Source organism: Aplidium turbinatum, chromosome 18 (assembly GCF_918807975.1).
Source record: "Aplidium turbinatum chromosome 18, kaAplTurb1.1, whole genome shotgun sequence".
Classification (NCBI taxonomy): Eukaryota; Metazoa; Chordata; class Ascidiacea; order Aplousobranchia; family Polyclinidae; genus Aplidium; species Aplidium turbinatum.
In genome coordinates, this window is record NC_137489.1 from 5,677,469 (window position 1) to 5,695,741 (window position 18,273).

Here is an 18,273-nt window from a genome sequence, read left to right on the forward strand (position 1 = left end):
TTCCTTGCCGCTGCCATCACATCAACTAAGGACAAATGATATTCTACTACTACTACTACTACTGTACACAGGCTATAACCTATACAACTCAGAAGAAAAAAAAGAAGTAGGCCTAATATCTAAGATTGGTGCAAAGTTTTCAGAACATCTGACGCAATGGTTGTAACAGCGTCCACATGGTGGCACTCTTAAGCTTTGCTTAAGACAACTGCCAGAACTCTGCTTTTGCTAGGCAGTGCCAGAACACTGCTTTTCTCATAAAACAAATGAACAAGAAATAAGACAACTGCCAGGGCAGTGCCAGAGCACTGCTTTTCTCATACAATAAACAAACAAGAGTTTATGCTCAGCTTTTGACTCTGCTGGAGGACCGCCGGGACTCAGCTTTGGTTTTGCCAGCGCCAAGCGGTACTGCCGAGTAGCCTACTGCTTTTTCGTACTGCCAGCAGTACACTACTGTCTACTGATGTCCTCTTTCTACAGCCTACTGCTGGACACTGGTGCCAATCAACAAATGCAATGCACTTCAGCTCTGGTTTTATGATACTCTGTTGCAGAGTATTGCGCACCTGTTTGGGCACAGTCAGCCAATGCAAGCAAAGTTGATATAGCCTACAGTTGCTAACCACAATGTGTCTGATTGCTGGTTCACTGAAATGTAGCCTACCCTACCCCACACACAATGGTTACCGTACCAACAATGTGCAATATTTCTCCACTACACATCCGAAGACTGGCAGCAATTTCAAACTTGCATCAACAAATTCTCAACTCAACAGAAAATCTTCCATTAGTTCAACAAATAAATCAAGCACCAAAAACCTCGCCACTTAAATCAAGACACCCCTGTTACAAAACCGAACCCCAATTAATATTAGGCCTACAGCGGAGTGGCAGACCTTCTGGAATAAAAAAGTATCCCTCCTGGTGGAGAATTAACTTACTTACAGGCCCAACAAAACTTCTCACGGGCTTTGACATGGCTACCAGAAAATTATGCTCCACTGCAAACCGCATAAGAACAAAACAAACTAAAACAAATAACAACCTTTATTGACGGGAAATGACAACTCAACCAAACTGCCTAAATGCATCGGCCCAAATCAGTTCATAGACCATCTTATATCGGAGTATCCAGTAACCAAGCTTCATGGAGGATACATTACAAACCACCAATGCAACAACGTCCTCATGGATTGACTCATGGATTGATTTGCGCTCAAAAGAATCTGCTTGGACTTACTATAGCGTCATACGAATCAACAGTAGGCCATGCGGTATAGTATTCAACAATGTTAGGATAGGGCAGGGGTCACCAAACTACGGCCCGCGGGCCAGAACCGGCCCGCGAACTGATTTCATCCGGCCCGCCACGTGTTGCGGAAATAACAGCTGTAGTGTAAAATGCCCTGTAGTGTATCACAGCAGGGGATAACTTTTCCAGCAACCTTTCGATTTTCATCACAACTTTGCTATTTCACTGCTGACTTTGTTATTTATTGTGCTCAATTTAAGTCAATGGAGATTTTAAATAGTTGTGTATCTTTTCGCAATTCGCATCCGGCCCGCAGCTGTTAATCTCGCAGCAATCTAGCCCTCAGAGAAAAAAGTTTGGTGACCCCTGGGATAGGGTGACGGCAGTGACGTGTCCGCCGCGATAGCTCAGTTGGTTAGCGCGTGACTTCGTAAACGAAGAAGCTTCAAGATCAAACGGCGCTGGTTTGACTCTCTTGGTGTGCGCTTGAGCAACGCATTCTAATGACTGCTCTCCATTTAGCGGCACCTAATGGATGGAATAATTCCCCGGCAACAACACTTCAACAATCGAAACTTCACTCTGTTAATCTCAGTGACGGGCCTGTGTTAGCGGTTTAAAGCTTCTACAAATACGCGAAACTTCCAGGATTAAGGTCTCAAAGCAGCTTTCCCAGTCAGAGGATAAAGATCTAATCAATCAAGCTCATCTTGACCCATACCATAGCGAACGACCATGAAAGGATAGCTCAGTTGGTTAGCACGTGTCTTCGTGAACAAAAAAGTTTCAAACTTAAGCGGCGCTGGCTCGACTCTCGGAGTGTGTGCTTGATCAATGCATTCTAATTAAGGACTGCTCTCCATTCAGTGGCACCTAATGAATGGAATAATTCCCAGGCAACAACACTTCAACAATCGGAAACTTCACTCTACCAATCTCGATAACCGGTCATGCGTAAAGAGCCTCTACAAGTAGGCTATGCGAAACTATTAGGAATAACCTATCAAGGCTTTGTCAGTCCGAGGATAAACATTCAAAAACCAAGCAAATGTACCGTACGGTACGTAGCCTACAATACAGCTGTTATTCTGACACATTTAGAATCATTAATTTGACAAATGGAACGAAAAATACCATATAGTCATACAGTAAGAATGAATTCTGACAGATATGTTTGAACTATTACACAATACCACCCTGTACAAAATGTATTTACTTCGGCTATTATCCCACTTGCAAAATATAGAGAAAATTTGAACAATCAAAAGTTTGTACGCAATTTACATAACACGCCAAGAGTTCAATATAGCTTACACTATTTGAGTGGTGCATCAGTCATAGGCCATTATCAAGCTTTTTTCAGGCAGAAAATTAATCTTTTCTTGATTCAACGTCTGCAAACCAAAAAAATGTGCAAACAGAAAAATGCGTTTGCAAACTGCAGTTTACAAATTTGTTAGAAATTACAAAATCATTTTGCATTCGGATTCTAAAGTTAATTTGTAACTCAACGCAAGTTTACTTGTGCATTTAATGAATGTTGTAAAGTGGTGCTGCATGGACTACGTCAAAGGTAAAAGCAAACATGAGTAGAAAGGTTTTTGAGTTTTGTCAAACCATTGCAAACAATGGAACGCCCAAGTCAGAGGATTGTATTGTGTGTAAATCCAGCTGTTCTGTCATTGACAGTTGTAATTGGTCATTGGAAGGTAATTGGTCTACACTCTTTGTAATCGGTTACACACATGCTTTGGAACAAGATGACACTTAATATGAGTAGTCCATCAGAATATTTTAAAAATGAGATTTGCTGAGCTACTGACTAAATGCAGACTATTGCAGTAAAGCCAAGATGCTGAGCGAGCACAGAGACGTAGACAGGAAATTCTCATGGAGAGATAGAGATTTTGTATCGTTGGCTTAGAATATACAGCCAGGCCCGGATTTAGGGGGCAGAGGGGGCAGTTGCCCCGGGCCCCCCGACTTTTGAAGGGCCCCCCTATGTGGAAAAAAATGTGATTTTGTGTTATTTGTTTCCTTTTGGCCTTTCAAGTTTTTGAAAAATGCTGTGCAGTACTGGACTGATGCTACTGTAGACGTAGAGGTGGTTTTTCGCGCCGTAGGCTTGAAAAATTTTTTTGCACGGGGCCCCCCGATCTAAAAGTGCCCCGGGCCCCCCATCAGCTAAATCCGGCCCTGTATACAGCCTAGCCTTATTAAAATTGTGGTGGCTACTTTTACTGGTAGGCTACTTTTAGGCTACTTTGAGTCGCCTGCGTAGCCGAGTGGTGAGAACATCTGCGCGACTTTCGAAAGGACGTGGGTTTGACACCGCTCCAGAGCACGCGGCGTGTCTCAGCGAAGACACTTGCTTAAAATTGCATAGGAAGAAAGGATTAAAAGAATTTGTTAATATTTTGCTTTAGCTGAATAGGTTGGTTGGTTGGTTTTGAATCTTTATCTTCGGACTAACAAAGCCTTGATTGGTTATTCCTGGTAGTTTCGCATACTGGTAGGCTCTTGACATAAGCTCTTGACGCAGGATTGGCAGAGTGAAGATTTCCGATTGTTGAAGTGTTGTTGCCGAGGCATTATTCCATTCCCTAAGTGCCGCTGAATGGAGAACAGTCTTGAGAATGCGTTGCTCAAGCGTACACCCCGAAAGTCGAACCAGCGCCGCGTGATAGCCTACCGGGCGCGTAACCACTGAGCTAACGGAGCGGACACAATAGAGAGTTTACAAAAGTAGTTTTGAGAGAGCTACATTTTGTATAAATGTAAGGCATAAATTTGTTTTGAGGTTTTAAGCAACAGCTGTAAAAATTAAATAGCTTCTTGTTTAACAAAAAAAAAATGTTTCCAAAAGCAGTAAAATTGTAGCTTACCAGTTTAAGAAGTTAATTTCATTAACTTTGACCCAGTTGCAGTAAGCTTTATCTAAGCTAATTTGTTCTGTTCTACGTCTCTTTGTTCGAAGGATTTTATTGAGAAAATACCTTTAGAACAAAAAGTCTTTCTTCAATTGATGCATTCAGACAAACCGAACAAACGAAGCAACGAATGGGCTTTTATTAGCTAAAGAAAGAATAGGTAGCCTATTGACCATGTTGCAGGAGAACTAGAGATGTTGTTTTGAGGTAGAATTATGTGTTCGGAATAGGCTACAACGTAGGCCTACACCTGACAATTATATTATGCAAAACTTGCTTGCCAATAAGAAGAATAAAGAAGTGAAATCTTGACCGGTTGTGAAAACTCCTTGGAGTGAGAAAGCTTCTGTGGAAGTTTTGCCATTATCGGTCAGAAATAAATTGGAATGAATAGTTTGCGCATCCCTGTTTAATAGGAAAATAACCAAAACTGATGTTACAGAATTCTACCATAAGAATTAATAAGTTGGCTAGTAGAATCTGGAAACGGTAGCTATGGATACCACCATGATTTCAACTGTCATGGAAACAACTCCGGATCCTTATGACGTTCCTGGTCTCGAAGCAGCAGACTATGCAGTGATTGGAGTGTACATGGGTTTCATTTTGCTCATCGGAATCATTGTAAGGTTTATATGCTCTGGCCTATACCTTGCTTTTGCGATTAGCTAAGTAGTGCTATATTATGCTTATCGTATTTTTTTTTGTAATATATTTGAACTTAACTTCTTCATTTGGACTAACAAAATGTGCAAAACCGAAATGATCGCATGCTTTAAGTGTAAAAATAATTATATAATGCTTTTAATTTTTAAGGATAACCTTGGTAACAACGTAAGTTCAGATATTCACCAACCCAAATATAGTTAGGTAGACCAAATCTTATAGCTCTATGTATGAAATGTCTGAAACAGTAATTATGATAGCATTAACAGGTTATCTTTTTATAAGAAACATTGCACTTTAAGTTAAATTTTCATCTAACTCAATGTAAAATTTTGAAAATATGTTGCGGCAACCTGAAGAGCTCACGTAAGCTACAATATAATTGTTCTCCAACTGTGTCCGTAGCTAATTGATTTAACGCACAACTCAGCATTAGGTAGACATGTCCCATCAAGTTATTATTAAATGGGATTACTGAAAAGTTTATTTGCTCTTCATAGATATTACAGCTTCTAGCCAGGCCCGGATTTAAGGGGGGCAGAGGGTGCAGGTGCCCCGGGCCCCCGACTTTTAAAGGGCCCCTACGTGGAAAAAATGCGATTTTATGTTATTTTTGCTTTTCAGGCTTTAAAGTTTCTGCAAAATGCTGTGCAGTGCTGGATTAATGCTACTGTAGACGTAGAGGTGATTTTTCGCGCCAAAGGCTTGAAAAATGTTTTTGCACGGGGCCCCCGATCTAAAAGTGCCCCGGGCCCCCCATCAGCTAAATCCGGCCCTGCTTCTAGCAGTAGTTGCAATGTTCATCTAATTCTAATTAATACATGCGAAAGTAAAAGCAGAAACATATTATGCCAGTTGTTTTATTATTTCACCGTTTTATTGCTTATTAATGTAAACATACTAAATATGTCAATGCTGTGTTGCAAACACAGGTGATGTGCAAGACAGACAGGAGCAATGTAGATGGATTTTTTCTTGCTGGACGAAACGTAAACTGGTTTCCAATTGGTGCATCCTTGTTCAGTAGCAACATTGGCAGTGGGAGCTTTGTGGGCCTGGCTGGTTCTGGAGCAGCCGGAGGGATTGCTGTTGGAGCGTTTGAATGGAATGTGAGATGAACAAAATTTACGTCATCAAATTTCAAACTTTATTTAATTGTTTGTTAAAGCTGGTCGCTTATTTTAGTAGGAATTGTTTTGTTCATTTGTTTCAAAAATCCAATTTCAAACAGCAGACTGGAATGACTTTGAAACAAACTTACTGCATAAAATTGATAGATCAAACAGCAAGTAAACAGAGCAGATCCTCAATCTCAATTTACAACAACCTTAAAAACTATATATGGGTTGTCTGTTTGAACAACAAACATTTGTTGACATGACAGAGGTTTTGGATAAAGAAAATTGCGGTATTGAACGTTTTAAGGCAGCTATAAAAGTTTGCTCTTTTATTTGATCTATTTACTGTTTAATAAAAAGAACACAGCAATCAGACGTAACTGCATCGTGTTGCCAAATCCAAAATGTTTCATATGTTTTGCAATTTCTGAATTCATAACTAGAAATACTCTCATGACGTTTGTCAATCGCATTGTCCACCGGCAATTAAATTTTAAGAAAAAATTTAAACTTTGATTGGTTAAATATTACTCTTACGTTGTATAGACGTTTTATTATTTTTTCAGGCTATGTTGACTCTTTTCTTTCTTGGTTGGATTTTTGCTCCGATTTACATTGCATCTGGGGTGGTAACAATGCCGGAATATTTACGGAAGCGATTTGGCGGAGAGCGGATCCAGATGTACATGTCTGTACTCTCCCTCCTGCTGTACATCTTCACAAAGATATCGGTGATTATATATTTTTTCTATTTTGTTTTTATGATGTTAAATGCAATGTTGTTGCTGAGTTTTGTTTGTTTATGTTTATTTATCAAAATTTATTGTTTGTTTATCAAAATTACCTGTCCACCCTCATTGTATCTTCTTGCAAATCAGTGTTAAATGCTTACTTCACGTAAGCTATGTAATGAAGCAGTATGGAAAAGTTTTCAATATTTATTTGTCGCATTTGCATGAAAGGTCAATAACCTCGGGACATTGTTCTCAAGAGCAATAACATTGCCAAGGGTCTCTAAGGAATATTTTTGGGTTCAAACCTGGGATTTGGGCTCCGGATTGTTTTTAGGGAGTCTTGAAACAAAACAAAAAATATCACGCATTTTTGAAGTTTTATTATTATCTTTAAAAATGTCTTGTTTGGAAGATCGAGCGTCTTGATGGTACCTGGCTCAAATTATGCGCTCAACTGCCCGGCTCTTAAGTAACGTACGTTTGGTAAATGTTATTTTAACCACATTTTTACTGCTTGTAGTAAATAATGCAGTAATAGAATAATAGCAATTAGGGCTTAATTATTATCTTATAGCTATCTTACATATTATATAATTTTATAGCTAATAAAATCTCTCTATTTATCATACTTGTCTGCAGACGTTGAATCAATCTAAAAGAACCAACTTTACATGCTGGAATATTATTTAATATTCTAATGTACCGTACACAAATTGATTTCCTACTATTCTTGCAGGCTGATCTCTTTTCCGGAGCTATATTTATCCAAGTGGCTCTGGGTTGGAACATATATGTGGCCATGATTGTCCTATTGTTTATCACTGCTCTCTATACGGTAACAGGGGGTCTAACAGCCGTCATATACACAGATACAGTGCAAACGTTCATTATGATTGGAGGAGCTGTCGTTATGATGATATTATGTGAGCATCGTTTTCTTTATCTGAAGTTTTAGACTATATAGAGAACACACATTATGACACACAGAAGTAGAAGGCCTATACGTATGAGCAATAATCAAACAAAATCAGTCAATGGAAATTTGTATAATTTATTGATAAACCTTTCGCCACCGTAAAAGCGGCTTTTTTAGTTTCTGGAAAAGTACAAACAAGACACTGAAAGCACTTATTTAAATAAAATTCATGTTTCAAATTTGCATTTCTAACCTTCTTGAGGAAAAAATCGCACATTGGCTGAGGAAAATACATCCCTGACTGAATAATACGCATTCATCTCTACATAAGAAGGCGTATATAGCCTAATTGATCCAAACGTTTAGCCAACGTTTTCATGAAAGCTCTCAAGATAGAAATTGTGTAACTATTCTGTGAAAACGTAAAGAGTTTCTGTTAATTTGTCTTGCAAGCAATTCTATGACAACAGTTTTTCGCACAATGACACAAATGTAATGTTGCATGATCCTGTATTACTGGTCACAGCGGTAAACCATAATCTCTTCGTGGGAAAATTGTAACATAAGATTCCCGAATCCGTTCGTCTTTCATTTTTTTTGTGCTTCTAGTGCTTCTTGGCCTACCAGCTAACAAGTTACGTCTTTTATTTTTTATGGTCACAGCGGTAAACCATAATCTCTTCGTGGGAAAATTGTAACATAAGATTCCCGAATCCGTTCGTCTGTATGTAATGACCGAAAAAGAAACACTCCTTTGAAACGTCTATTCAAAATTGTATTTCTGTAAAATTAGCCACCTGGCTGTCAAAAATGGGATGCAACGCCGTACACCACTAAAACTTGTCACTACAGAACAGATTACTTGGATAAAAGACGGAAAATTTGTCCAGCTAGCAAGCAATAAGCAAAACAGTTAAATTTGCGACTCACTTTCAAGCAACAATTTTACGAATGACGAAAATAATTTTCAATATCTCAAACTCACGTACGCAGTACTGTGACGTCATAACGAAAGACATTGTCACGCAATTCAAACCGGTGTTCAAAGGTAGTGATGCAATATTTCATCAGGTCTTACGACCGATGGTGCAATATTTGGACATTTTCTAGCAATTTCCATGACGTAAGATGCCAGCTAGGTTAAGTAGACCATAACGGTTTTATATGACGTTTGATTTGGTGAATAATTGTCCGGAACAATTACACTTTAAAATACATCACAAACTGATTTGCAGCGTTCGATTATGTTGGAGGATACGGTGCTCTGGAAGAAAAATACATGAAAGCGATTCCAAGCTTACTCTTAGAAAACACAACATGCGGTTATCCCAGAGAAGATTCATTTCACGTATTTCGTGATGCAGCTACGGCAGATTTGCCATGGCCTGGTTTAACATTCGGCCTGACCATCATCGCTACATGGTATTGGTGCACAGATCAGGTGAAATTAAACACAAAATAAAAGTGTTATTTTGTGTGAATTCTACGAAGTTTTACATCGGGTTTATTCACGCATTGGTACGTCGAATTACGTCTTGCATTATGAGAACTGTGTCGTTCTTTTAACGTAGTTTCAAGTAGCTTGCTGTGGATAGAGGTTGAAAGCATTGCGCTTGGTGACGCGACAATTTATCGAAAGACAATTTATTGAACGACAGTTAATCGAACGACAGTTTATCGAACGACGAATCTCCCGAAACAAATTTTATCTAAAATTCTAATGCACATATGCAATGGAAAATTCAAGGGTTAGGGTTAGGGTTGGGGGTTGGGTTAGGGTTGGGTTAGGATTGGGTTAGGATTGAGTTAGGGTTGAGTTAGGGTTGGGTTAGGGTTGGGTTAGGATTATTGTTAGGGTTGAGTTAGGGTTGGGTTAGGGTTGAGTTAGGGTTGAGTTAGGGTTGGGTTAGGATAAACTGTCGGTTCGATTAACTGTCATTCGATCAATAGTCGTTCGATAAACTGTCGTAGTACTATTGGGCTTGCACTTTAACAGTTGTTGTAGCACTTGCACTTACTCCGTATGGGTACGATTGGCATTGACGGGAAGGCAAGAAGAGCCATTTTTGTGTCCACTGTTAAACGGACTAAAAATAATATCCTAGATTCAGCTTCTTGGCATTTAAGTGCAGCCTAGCAAGAATTGATATCGATAGACACGTGTTTCCTCCGAGGCTGGACTCATCAGTATCCCACCACTAATTCATGCCTCCTTCTGCACGTCCCTGATCATGTTGTTTCAATAAATAAAATCTCAAATTTTGGTATGTCCCAGGTCCTTGCCCAGCGTACGTTAGCCGCAAAGAACCTCACACATGCCAAAGCTGGATGCGTTGCTGCTGGATTTATGAAGATTCTTCCCATGTATATGATGGTGATGGTGGGAATGATTAGCAGGGTTGCATTTCCTGGTGAGTCACAACGAGAGAAGTTTTTATCAAAGATTTGTTACGTAAGCATTTTTTTTAAATTAGAACGAGTTCTTAGCTTAGCCTATTGTGTGGGCTACACGTTCTTGCCCTTCTTGGTTATTATTTGTCTTGTTCTTTATACTTTTACTTTTGTTCTGAATACCCTTCCTCATGCTTTATCCTAGAAGATTTACTTGTACAAGCCCTTATTGTAGTCTATCTTATTTGTCACTTATTCCTAAATATGTTTAGTAAATGGTTTGATTTTAGAGGCTTTTGACGCAAGGCCGGTCACCGAGATTGACAAAGTGAAGTTTCTGATTGTTGCTGCCGGGGAATTATTCCATCCATTAAGTGTCGTTGATTGGAGAGCAGTCCTTAACGTGCGTTGCTCAAGCGCACACCCCAAGAGTCTAACCAGCGCCGCTTGATTTTGAAGCTTTTTAAACTTATCACCAATTGAGAAAGTAGGCCACTATATTCGTGCATGCAAATTCTATCGAAACGCTTTTAAAAGAATTCTTCCATGTCGTATTGTATTAGACTCCGTGGGTTGTGCAGTGCCATCAGAATGTAAAAAATATTGTGGAACAAACGTGGGGTGTTCGAACATTGCTTATCCAACCCTGGTACTAAAGATCATGCCAACTGGTTTAAAAGGTAAATTAATTCTTCTATAATTGTTTAGAAATTATGTTGTTTAATAGCCAAAGAAGCCGAAAAAATTTCATTTGTTTATCGCTGCAAATTAATCAGTTGTACACACTAGCAAACTTAAAATCATTTCAAAAAACCTATAGCCTACATTAAATAATTTGCGTTTTTCTGACAGGATTGTTGCTAGCTTGCATGTTGGCTGCTCTGATGTCATCCCTGACGTCGGTATTCAACAGTGGATCCACATTGTTCACTTGCGATTTGTGGCAGAAGTTTCGTAAAAATGCAAATGAATGGGAACTCATGATTGTTGGAAGGTAACTGTGGATTATTGCATTCCAAGATAAAACATTGTCACTGAACGTCTCATTAAAATTTTACTTTGAATAAATGAGAATATAGTAGCCTATCAAGAAAATGAAGTATCTTCTGACAGGTGTCAAACCCACCACAATGCTTGATATGAACGACTCGGTTCAGTGCCGGTCTTTGGGGTGTGCAAACCGTGCGATCGCACAGGGCCCGCAAATTAAGGGGTCCGCAATTTACTCAGAAAATGCTGTAATTTTGTCATTTCCAATGGAAAAATTCAACAATTGAATTCAACAAAGGAATTAGCAACAAGAAAACATAGAGACTCAACGGGTGCAAACTATTTCGTCCCCTGAACATTTCGTACTCTGAAAAGATCGAGAAAAAAAAACAACAGAGCCGAAGTCGCTGATCGGAGTTTCCGCAAACATTTCAAAATTTCTCTCGATCTTTTCAGGAGACGAAATAGGTCGAAATTTAATTTTGTTACTCCGATTTCAGGGTACGAAATCGGGGTACAAATTTTTCAGGGGACGAAATAGGTTGCATCCAGACTCAACATAGAGACATAGCTTTATTTCCGAAAAATGACAAAGAAAGCATGATCTTATCCTTTCGCTATGCCACCAGACAGCACCATTTTACAGTAGGCTAATATTCATACCCAAATTTTTGTTGAACATGCTCTCAGAAAGCCCCAAATTCAAAGTAATGTTTCAAAATTTTCTGGGGTAGGCCCCCCAGACCCCCCGCTGCTGGGTGTTGCCTTCGGTGATGACGCCGTCAAGCTTCGCCCGCCGACCGTCAAACCACTCCTCCCCCCTTTCAAAATACCTAGCTACGCTACTGAATTGGATCATTGTCATTGGGGCCCGCAAAGAATATTCCGCACAGGGCCCGAAATACCCTAAGACCGGCACTGCTTACATGTCTTGTAATGCAAAGAAATTTATTCTCACACGAGTCAGTTCAATCATATATAGCTAAATATCGATTACGATCAGCTAGAAACTACATCATCTTCAGTTAAGCTTATTCAAATGGAATAAGCTGTTTCTATTTGAATAAGCTTAACTGAAGATGATCTAGCTCAGAGGTGACGAACATGCGGCCCGTCAAAGAATTTTATGCCGCTCGCAAAACAATTTGACAATCGCTCATGCATTAAAGACATCTCAAAGCTGTTTTATGCCTTCACTGGTACACCTTTCCTTTGCTATTTTCTTGCCCTAAACACTAACTTTCAGGGATTAAAGTTATAAAATAGGAAAGCTGTAGGCTAAGGTAAAGTTGTGAAAACACTATTCACCAACTTCACCTTGTATTTTTGGTCGATTTTTTACTGTTGTATGTTTCGATTCTGCGTAAGATAATTTCAACTGTGTGGATTTTATTACTTTCATCTGTCGTTTGTTACTTTTCATGAATAATATCTTGAGTCGCTTCTAAAATATTTCATAGTAGGTTACGATTAAAAAGTTGTGTGGCCCGATAACTCATGTGTAATTGACAAAGTGGCCAGCGACTGCTAAAAGGTTCGTCACCCCTGAATTCTAGCTTCCAGCTGATCGAAATCGATATTTAGCTATATATGATTGAACTGACTCGTGTGAAAATAAATTTCTTTGCATGAGAATAAGTTATAGTATACTGACAAGCGACAAAGCCGCAATGGTGTGGTAAAAGCTCTGTCATCAAATTAAATTTGTCAATTTAATGTGATACTCTCTATTTTATTGCATTTGAGTCTACAAATCTATATTTAAAGTTGATTCAAGTCAATCCGTTGTTTTACACATTAACTGCCGATCGTGAAAAGGCGGAGGCTTTAAGCAGCAGCTGTTGTGGCCTCATCAGCACTAAAATATGCTTTTGCACTGTTGCGTTCGCAGGAGATTGTCGTTTCTTAATTCTCTTTAGGGTCGACGGCAATGTAGGTCATTCTTTTATAGTATTCTGATTGATAGTTTCTATAGTCTAGTGTTGAGGCTCATCGTTATTGTGAACGGCACGCATTGTTGGCCATTAGTCGGCATTCAGCTGCTTTGCATTGACAGTTGAGGAGAACATCACAAAGTAGGCTAAATTATTACACTTCATTTTAGAAATTAAATAAGTTATTGCTTTGAATGTCGTAACTTGAAAAAGTCGGCTGCATCGCCGAGTGGTGAGAGCCCTGGAACGACGTTCGAAAAGGCGCCGGTTCGACACAGCTCAAGAACATGCGGTTGTGTCTTTGGCAGGACACTTAAAGGCATGCCTGAAGGTGGACACGAAGATTGGCATCCTTGCCTTCCCGTCCACTTAATCTAAATCTTCAACCACCAGGCCTGGATACGACAAAAAACTTGAGAATATTGCATGACCCAACATCACTGTTTTGCAGAATTTTTATCTTGTTCATGGTTGGAATCAGCATAGCTTGGGTTCCTATTGTCCAGAGCTTCTCCAGTGGCCAGTTGTTCGATTACATCCAATCCATTACAAGTTACTTGGGACCTCCAGTCATGGTTATATTTGCTATGGCTGTCCTATGGCCTCGCCTAAATGAGCCGGTGAAACTATACAGTAGTTTGATTTTTATAGAAATCTGAAATGGTGTAAAATTATGGTTAACCTACTTACTGTTACCATATGTACACGTTACGTTGTTTTTACAAAAGCATTCCATTTGTCATTGGTTGTTTGGTACGGCAGTAATTTTGGCATTCGTTCACTTTTCAGCTGCTTGGCACAACCCGCCTATTAATAGCCTACAAAAGCGCTTGTTAGAAATAGGTTTGCGGTGGTTAATTTAATAATAGCTGGAAAGTGCATAGTTCATTTTGTTACTATAACACTAATAGGTTATGATCTAGGCTTACAGAAAGTTTATAAATATATTATCGATTTATTTAGGAAATTCTTCAAAAACGTATCTTGATATCAGCTTGACAGTAAATTTATTCTTTCTAGAAAATACAGTAGTTCTTCAAATAAGTTTCGATAATTTTTTACATTAATGGAAAATATAATTTATTGATCTCTTTAGGCTACAAATAGGCGTACAATCAACGATTATACACAAGTAGCTTTAATAACAGATAGCTGTTTGATTTATAAACCATTCTCTTCTTTTCACACGATGAACTTGCAGAAAATATGAAATTTGTCATTTGCTCGTTTGCTCCTTTATCGTTTGTTCTTTTTCTGTTGAATTTGTCATGAGCGTGTTTGTGTTTTTATGTTTTTTTGTATCAAAAAATTTTTTTTTTTAGGGGGCGTTTTGGGCTCTCATGGTGGGGTTGGTTTCTGGGTTGACCCGAATGATCATGGACTTTGCTTATGGTGCGCCATTGTGTGGACAGGAAGAATACCGACCTGCTATTTTGTATAAGGTTAGCTTGAACAAGATAAAGGTTTCAACTTTCAAGTCTCGATTAAACTTACCAAATCTGAGTGACAAAATGCCTATTATGTGATAATAAAGCATGTCCGAATGTTGGTTTGCTCTGTCACATGTCATGTCCGAATGTTGACACGACGATTGGCTTCCTTGCCTTCCCATCCACTTTGTTTAGATCTTTAACCACCCAGCTTAAGCTTGCAATTTGATAAAATAAAAAAGAGGCCCAAGAAAAACATTTGGGCCTGGGTCCGTAAACTTTTCAAGCGAGCCGGAAAAAGGAGGAAATACTGCGTAGTGCGTACTCTTTGGAGTGCTGTAATGGAATAATGGTTTTGGCATAGAGGTGCTTTGTTTGTGAGTTTAGGCTTATTATTAGTATCGGGCCAAAATTATCCTTGTAACGGCCCTGGTGATAATATTTCAAAGCTCTCTTTCTTCCACAGTGTCTAGCAAATGACTTATGTAATTGATTGCCTCAGGTGCATTACTTACACTTCGCGATACTTCTCGCTGGGATAACCGCAATTGTTGCTATCGTCGTATCTTTCATCACTCCTCCAATCAGCAAAGAAAAGGTGAAAAAGAATATTCTTTACATGCAACTATGATAAAAAAACTTAAACGTAAAATAATTGCACTATAGCTCATGAGGAAAATAATAAGCAAGAAAGTCTTCGACCTGGCTATGTTTGTTTGTGCTCTCTCGCCGTGTCAATCTTTTGTACCCGCGCGCTGTTGATGCGAATAAAACAGTTGAACATTTGAATAGGCTACTAATCCATACAGCCTATCCTTTGCTTCCAATTTGCCCATGATAGCCTATTTCCAATATTTTACTCCTTAGAATAGTTATAGTCCGTCATCCTTTGTGCAAAGAGTAACAATGTAGGCTAATGTGCAATTGGGTTTCAAATAGGTTTAACGTTTAAAAATTTACTCATTTATGAAATATCGTGTTAAATATCGTGTTATCGAATTAATATCTGGTGTCAAACCTAAATGGTTGTCTATCATGTTTTACACTTTTGCCGAAACTTTGGCCTATACTGTAGTTACAACACTTTGTTTTCCGTATTGCCTGGATATTGCAATTAGAACCTTCTTTTTTTCAGCTTCGCAGAATGACATGGTTCTCAAGGTTCAGTAAACCTCCTCCTGCAGAAGAGAAAAAAGTTAAAGTGACAAACATTGTAAGATAACTACTTGTTGTGATACCCATGCAAAAATTGTATTCACGCAGTACTATTGGGAACAGCGAATGCACACTACACTGTTGTTTACATAAGAATATAGGCATATTAAGAAACTTTACAAATGCAAGATAGTTCACCACCTAATCTTTCTCCACAGACAACATTCCTCATATAGCCTACTGTAACTTAAACGGTGACAGAAACTTTATAGCCCATTGATTGAATCTTTATCTTCGGACTGGAAAAGCTTCTTGCAAAGCTTAATCTTGGCAGTTTCGCATACTTGTAGGTAAAGGCTTTGAATCACTGACGCAGGCCCGATCACCGAGATTGACAAAGTGGAGTTTCCGATTGTTGAAGTCTTGTTGCCGGGGAATTATTCCATCCATTAGGTGCCACTGAATGGAGAGCAGATCTTAACGTGCATTGCTCAAGTGCACAACCCGAGAGTTGAACCAGCGCCGCTTGATTTTGAAGCTTTTTCGTTTCAGAAGTGACGCGCTAACCAACTGACCTATTGTTGGAGAGCATAACAATAGCTTGATTTCTAAATCTGATTTTATTCTGAGATCTAAAATAGTGCCGATAGTTTATGTCTTGTCAAGCTTTTAAAAGGCGTCATTAATTTTAAAAGATTTTACATGGTAGGCTATATTGAGAGCTGCTTAGTTCACAAGCAATTTAAAGATACATTATTTTCTCGATTCGATTTTGACATTGTAGTAGAGCGTGGAAGTCGATATAATCCAAGGGTCAAGGAAGTAATCTAGGATCTCAATTTGAACTGCTTAAACAATTATTCCGTGCAGATGGACGACGCTGAAAAAGACAACAAAGCCAACACGAAAGATGATTATGAGAAGACTAGTGAAGCAGGCCAGCCCAAAGCAGGTGTGACGTAGTGCTGTTTTTTTTTTTTATTAGAGAACGTCTTGAGTAACACTAAAAGTAGCTCTAACGTGCGATAGTGATTCAGCGTTATTCGAGTGCTGATCAAAGTGAGAAAAAGTTAAAAAAACGGTTCGTCACGGGTTTTTCTTTGGAGGAGCTGATTGATGGAACATAGCCAATCACTGTTACTACTGTTGGCTAATGAAATATATAAACTGCTGTCGCGTTTAAATCTAACTAGTCGGTTACTTTTAAACACCATAGCTTAATTTTGTTAAAAAGTTGTTGTTAGGCCTACAACTTCAAGTGAAGGCCGCTAAACAAACTCAATTTTTCTGTTGCAAGCAGAAAGTTCATTGCTGTGGAAAGGACTTTTGTTGTTCTGCGGTCTGGACGAGAAACAGAAGAATAATAAACCCTCGGAAGAAACTCCTGCCATCACAGATATCAGGGAGGAGAAAATCCCTTCCCTCATTGTCAACTTGGCCTGCTTATTGATGCTTTGTGTCATGGTGTTTCTGTTTGCTTACTATGGCTGAGTTCGCATACATGTACCATACGGTAGTAGTCTATTACAGTAGTCTCCTCCTATCAGGCCCACGGTTAGTAGGCCCATCTACTTATTAAGCTCATTTTGGTCCAGAATTACTTCCATTCATTCTTGTAATAGAAAATGTCTCCCTCTATATGGGCCCAAAAACGTCCGGTTTTGGGGTGGGCTTAATAAACGGGAACTACTATAGTAGGCTGTATTGTGCTATCACTAGCAAGGTGATTGTTGTCTTTTTTGCGTTTTGTCTGAGCTTCAATGTAATTCAAAAATGCTCTTCTGACCTCCCAATACAAATAGATTCATGTATGTCAATAACTGTTTATATCTTACATTGTTTACAACACGAGTTTTAAAAGTAGGTTGCCTCCACTTTGAGGCTCCAGAAGTGCTTGGTCATGTACCTCCAAAATTTCTATATAAAACAGCACAATATTACCTGGGGCAGGCCTCTTTTAGACCCACAAAGCTCAGCCCCATTCACCCTTGGAATGTTTATTTAAAATCCAGACGGTGATGCCGTTATACAGTATATCCCTATTAATTTACGCATCTGCCACTGGCATAAATGTAAAAAAATTTAAGCAATCTCCTATAAACGTTAAATCAATGTAACAAGTGTATTTTTTTCCAGATGGAAATAAGATTATCCTTTTGCTAGTCAAGCAATAAGTAGCCCCTTTAAAACCCAATATTTGTTTCTCTGCAGCCGATTGCAGCAAGAATTGACAGCGACAGACACCGTGTTTCGTCCATGAAGCTGGGCTCGTCAGTATCGCACCAATAATTCATGCCACAAGGGTATTCGACCGCCCGTTTTACCAGTCAGTTTAACTCGTATTTTTGTGGAAAGAAAAGAGCCAACAAAACTAGCAAGCACCGGTGGAGAACATTGTGATAAAGGGAGCGTTCTTCCTGGCTATCAGCACTATAGGCTGAGCACTCACTAGTACAGCGAGCAGTTGCGATTCGCTAACCATGACGGTGCTCAGCTTTGTGCTGACAGCCAGGAAGAATGCTCCCTTATTCACAATATACTTCAGGACTTTTTTCATTAACTTTCATTTTTGTCGCTTTATTCCTCAAGATACACTGATGTAGGTCATTAGAGCGCAAACCACAGTTAGGCTACGTGTTCAGCATAAGGAACTCAATAACAAAGCCAATAGCAGCGAAGCACAAAAATACAATAGAGTAGTGTGCAAATTAATTGGGACAAACCGAGAAATACTACACATTTTGAAAAAGAATG

General features: G+C 39.0%; 1 protein-coding gene across 1 annotated transcript; it reads left to right on the forward strand.

Annotated features, from left to right (window-relative positions):
• The first annotated feature begins 4,653 nt into the window (after positions 1-4,653).
• Positions 4,654-17,611, forward strand: LOC145787675 (sodium/glucose cotransporter 4-like). The gene is made up of 14 exons (XM_082599469.1): positions 4,654-4,809; positions 5,784-5,960; positions 6,536-6,700; positions 7,440-7,626; positions 8,855-9,060; positions 9,895-10,030; positions 10,574-10,690; positions 10,863-11,004; positions 13,386-13,554; positions 14,257-14,376; positions 14,867-14,962; positions 15,500-15,577; positions 16,390-16,471; positions 16,820-17,611. The coding sequence occupies exons 1-14, from the start codon at positions 4,681-4,683 to the stop codon at positions 17,008-17,010; spliced, it is 1,995 nt and encodes a 664-aa protein (XP_082455595.1). The 5' UTR covers positions 4,654-4,680; the 3' UTR covers positions 17,011-17,611.
• The last annotated feature ends 662 nt before the right edge of the window (positions 17,612-18,273 follow it).

Coding starts and splice junctions, on each gene's coding strand:
- LOC145787675 (XM_082599469.1), top strand. CDS start 4,681: ATGGATACCACCATGATTTCAACTGTCATGGAAACAACTCCGGATCCT. Junction 5,961..6,535: donor TTGGAGCGTTTGAATGGAAT/GTGAGATGAACA, acceptor TTATTTTTTCAG/GCTATGTTGACTCTTTTCTT. Junction 13,555..14,256: donor GGCCTCGCCTAAATGAGCCG/GTGAAACTATAC, acceptor TTTTTTTTTTAG/GGGGCGTTTTGGGCTCTCAT.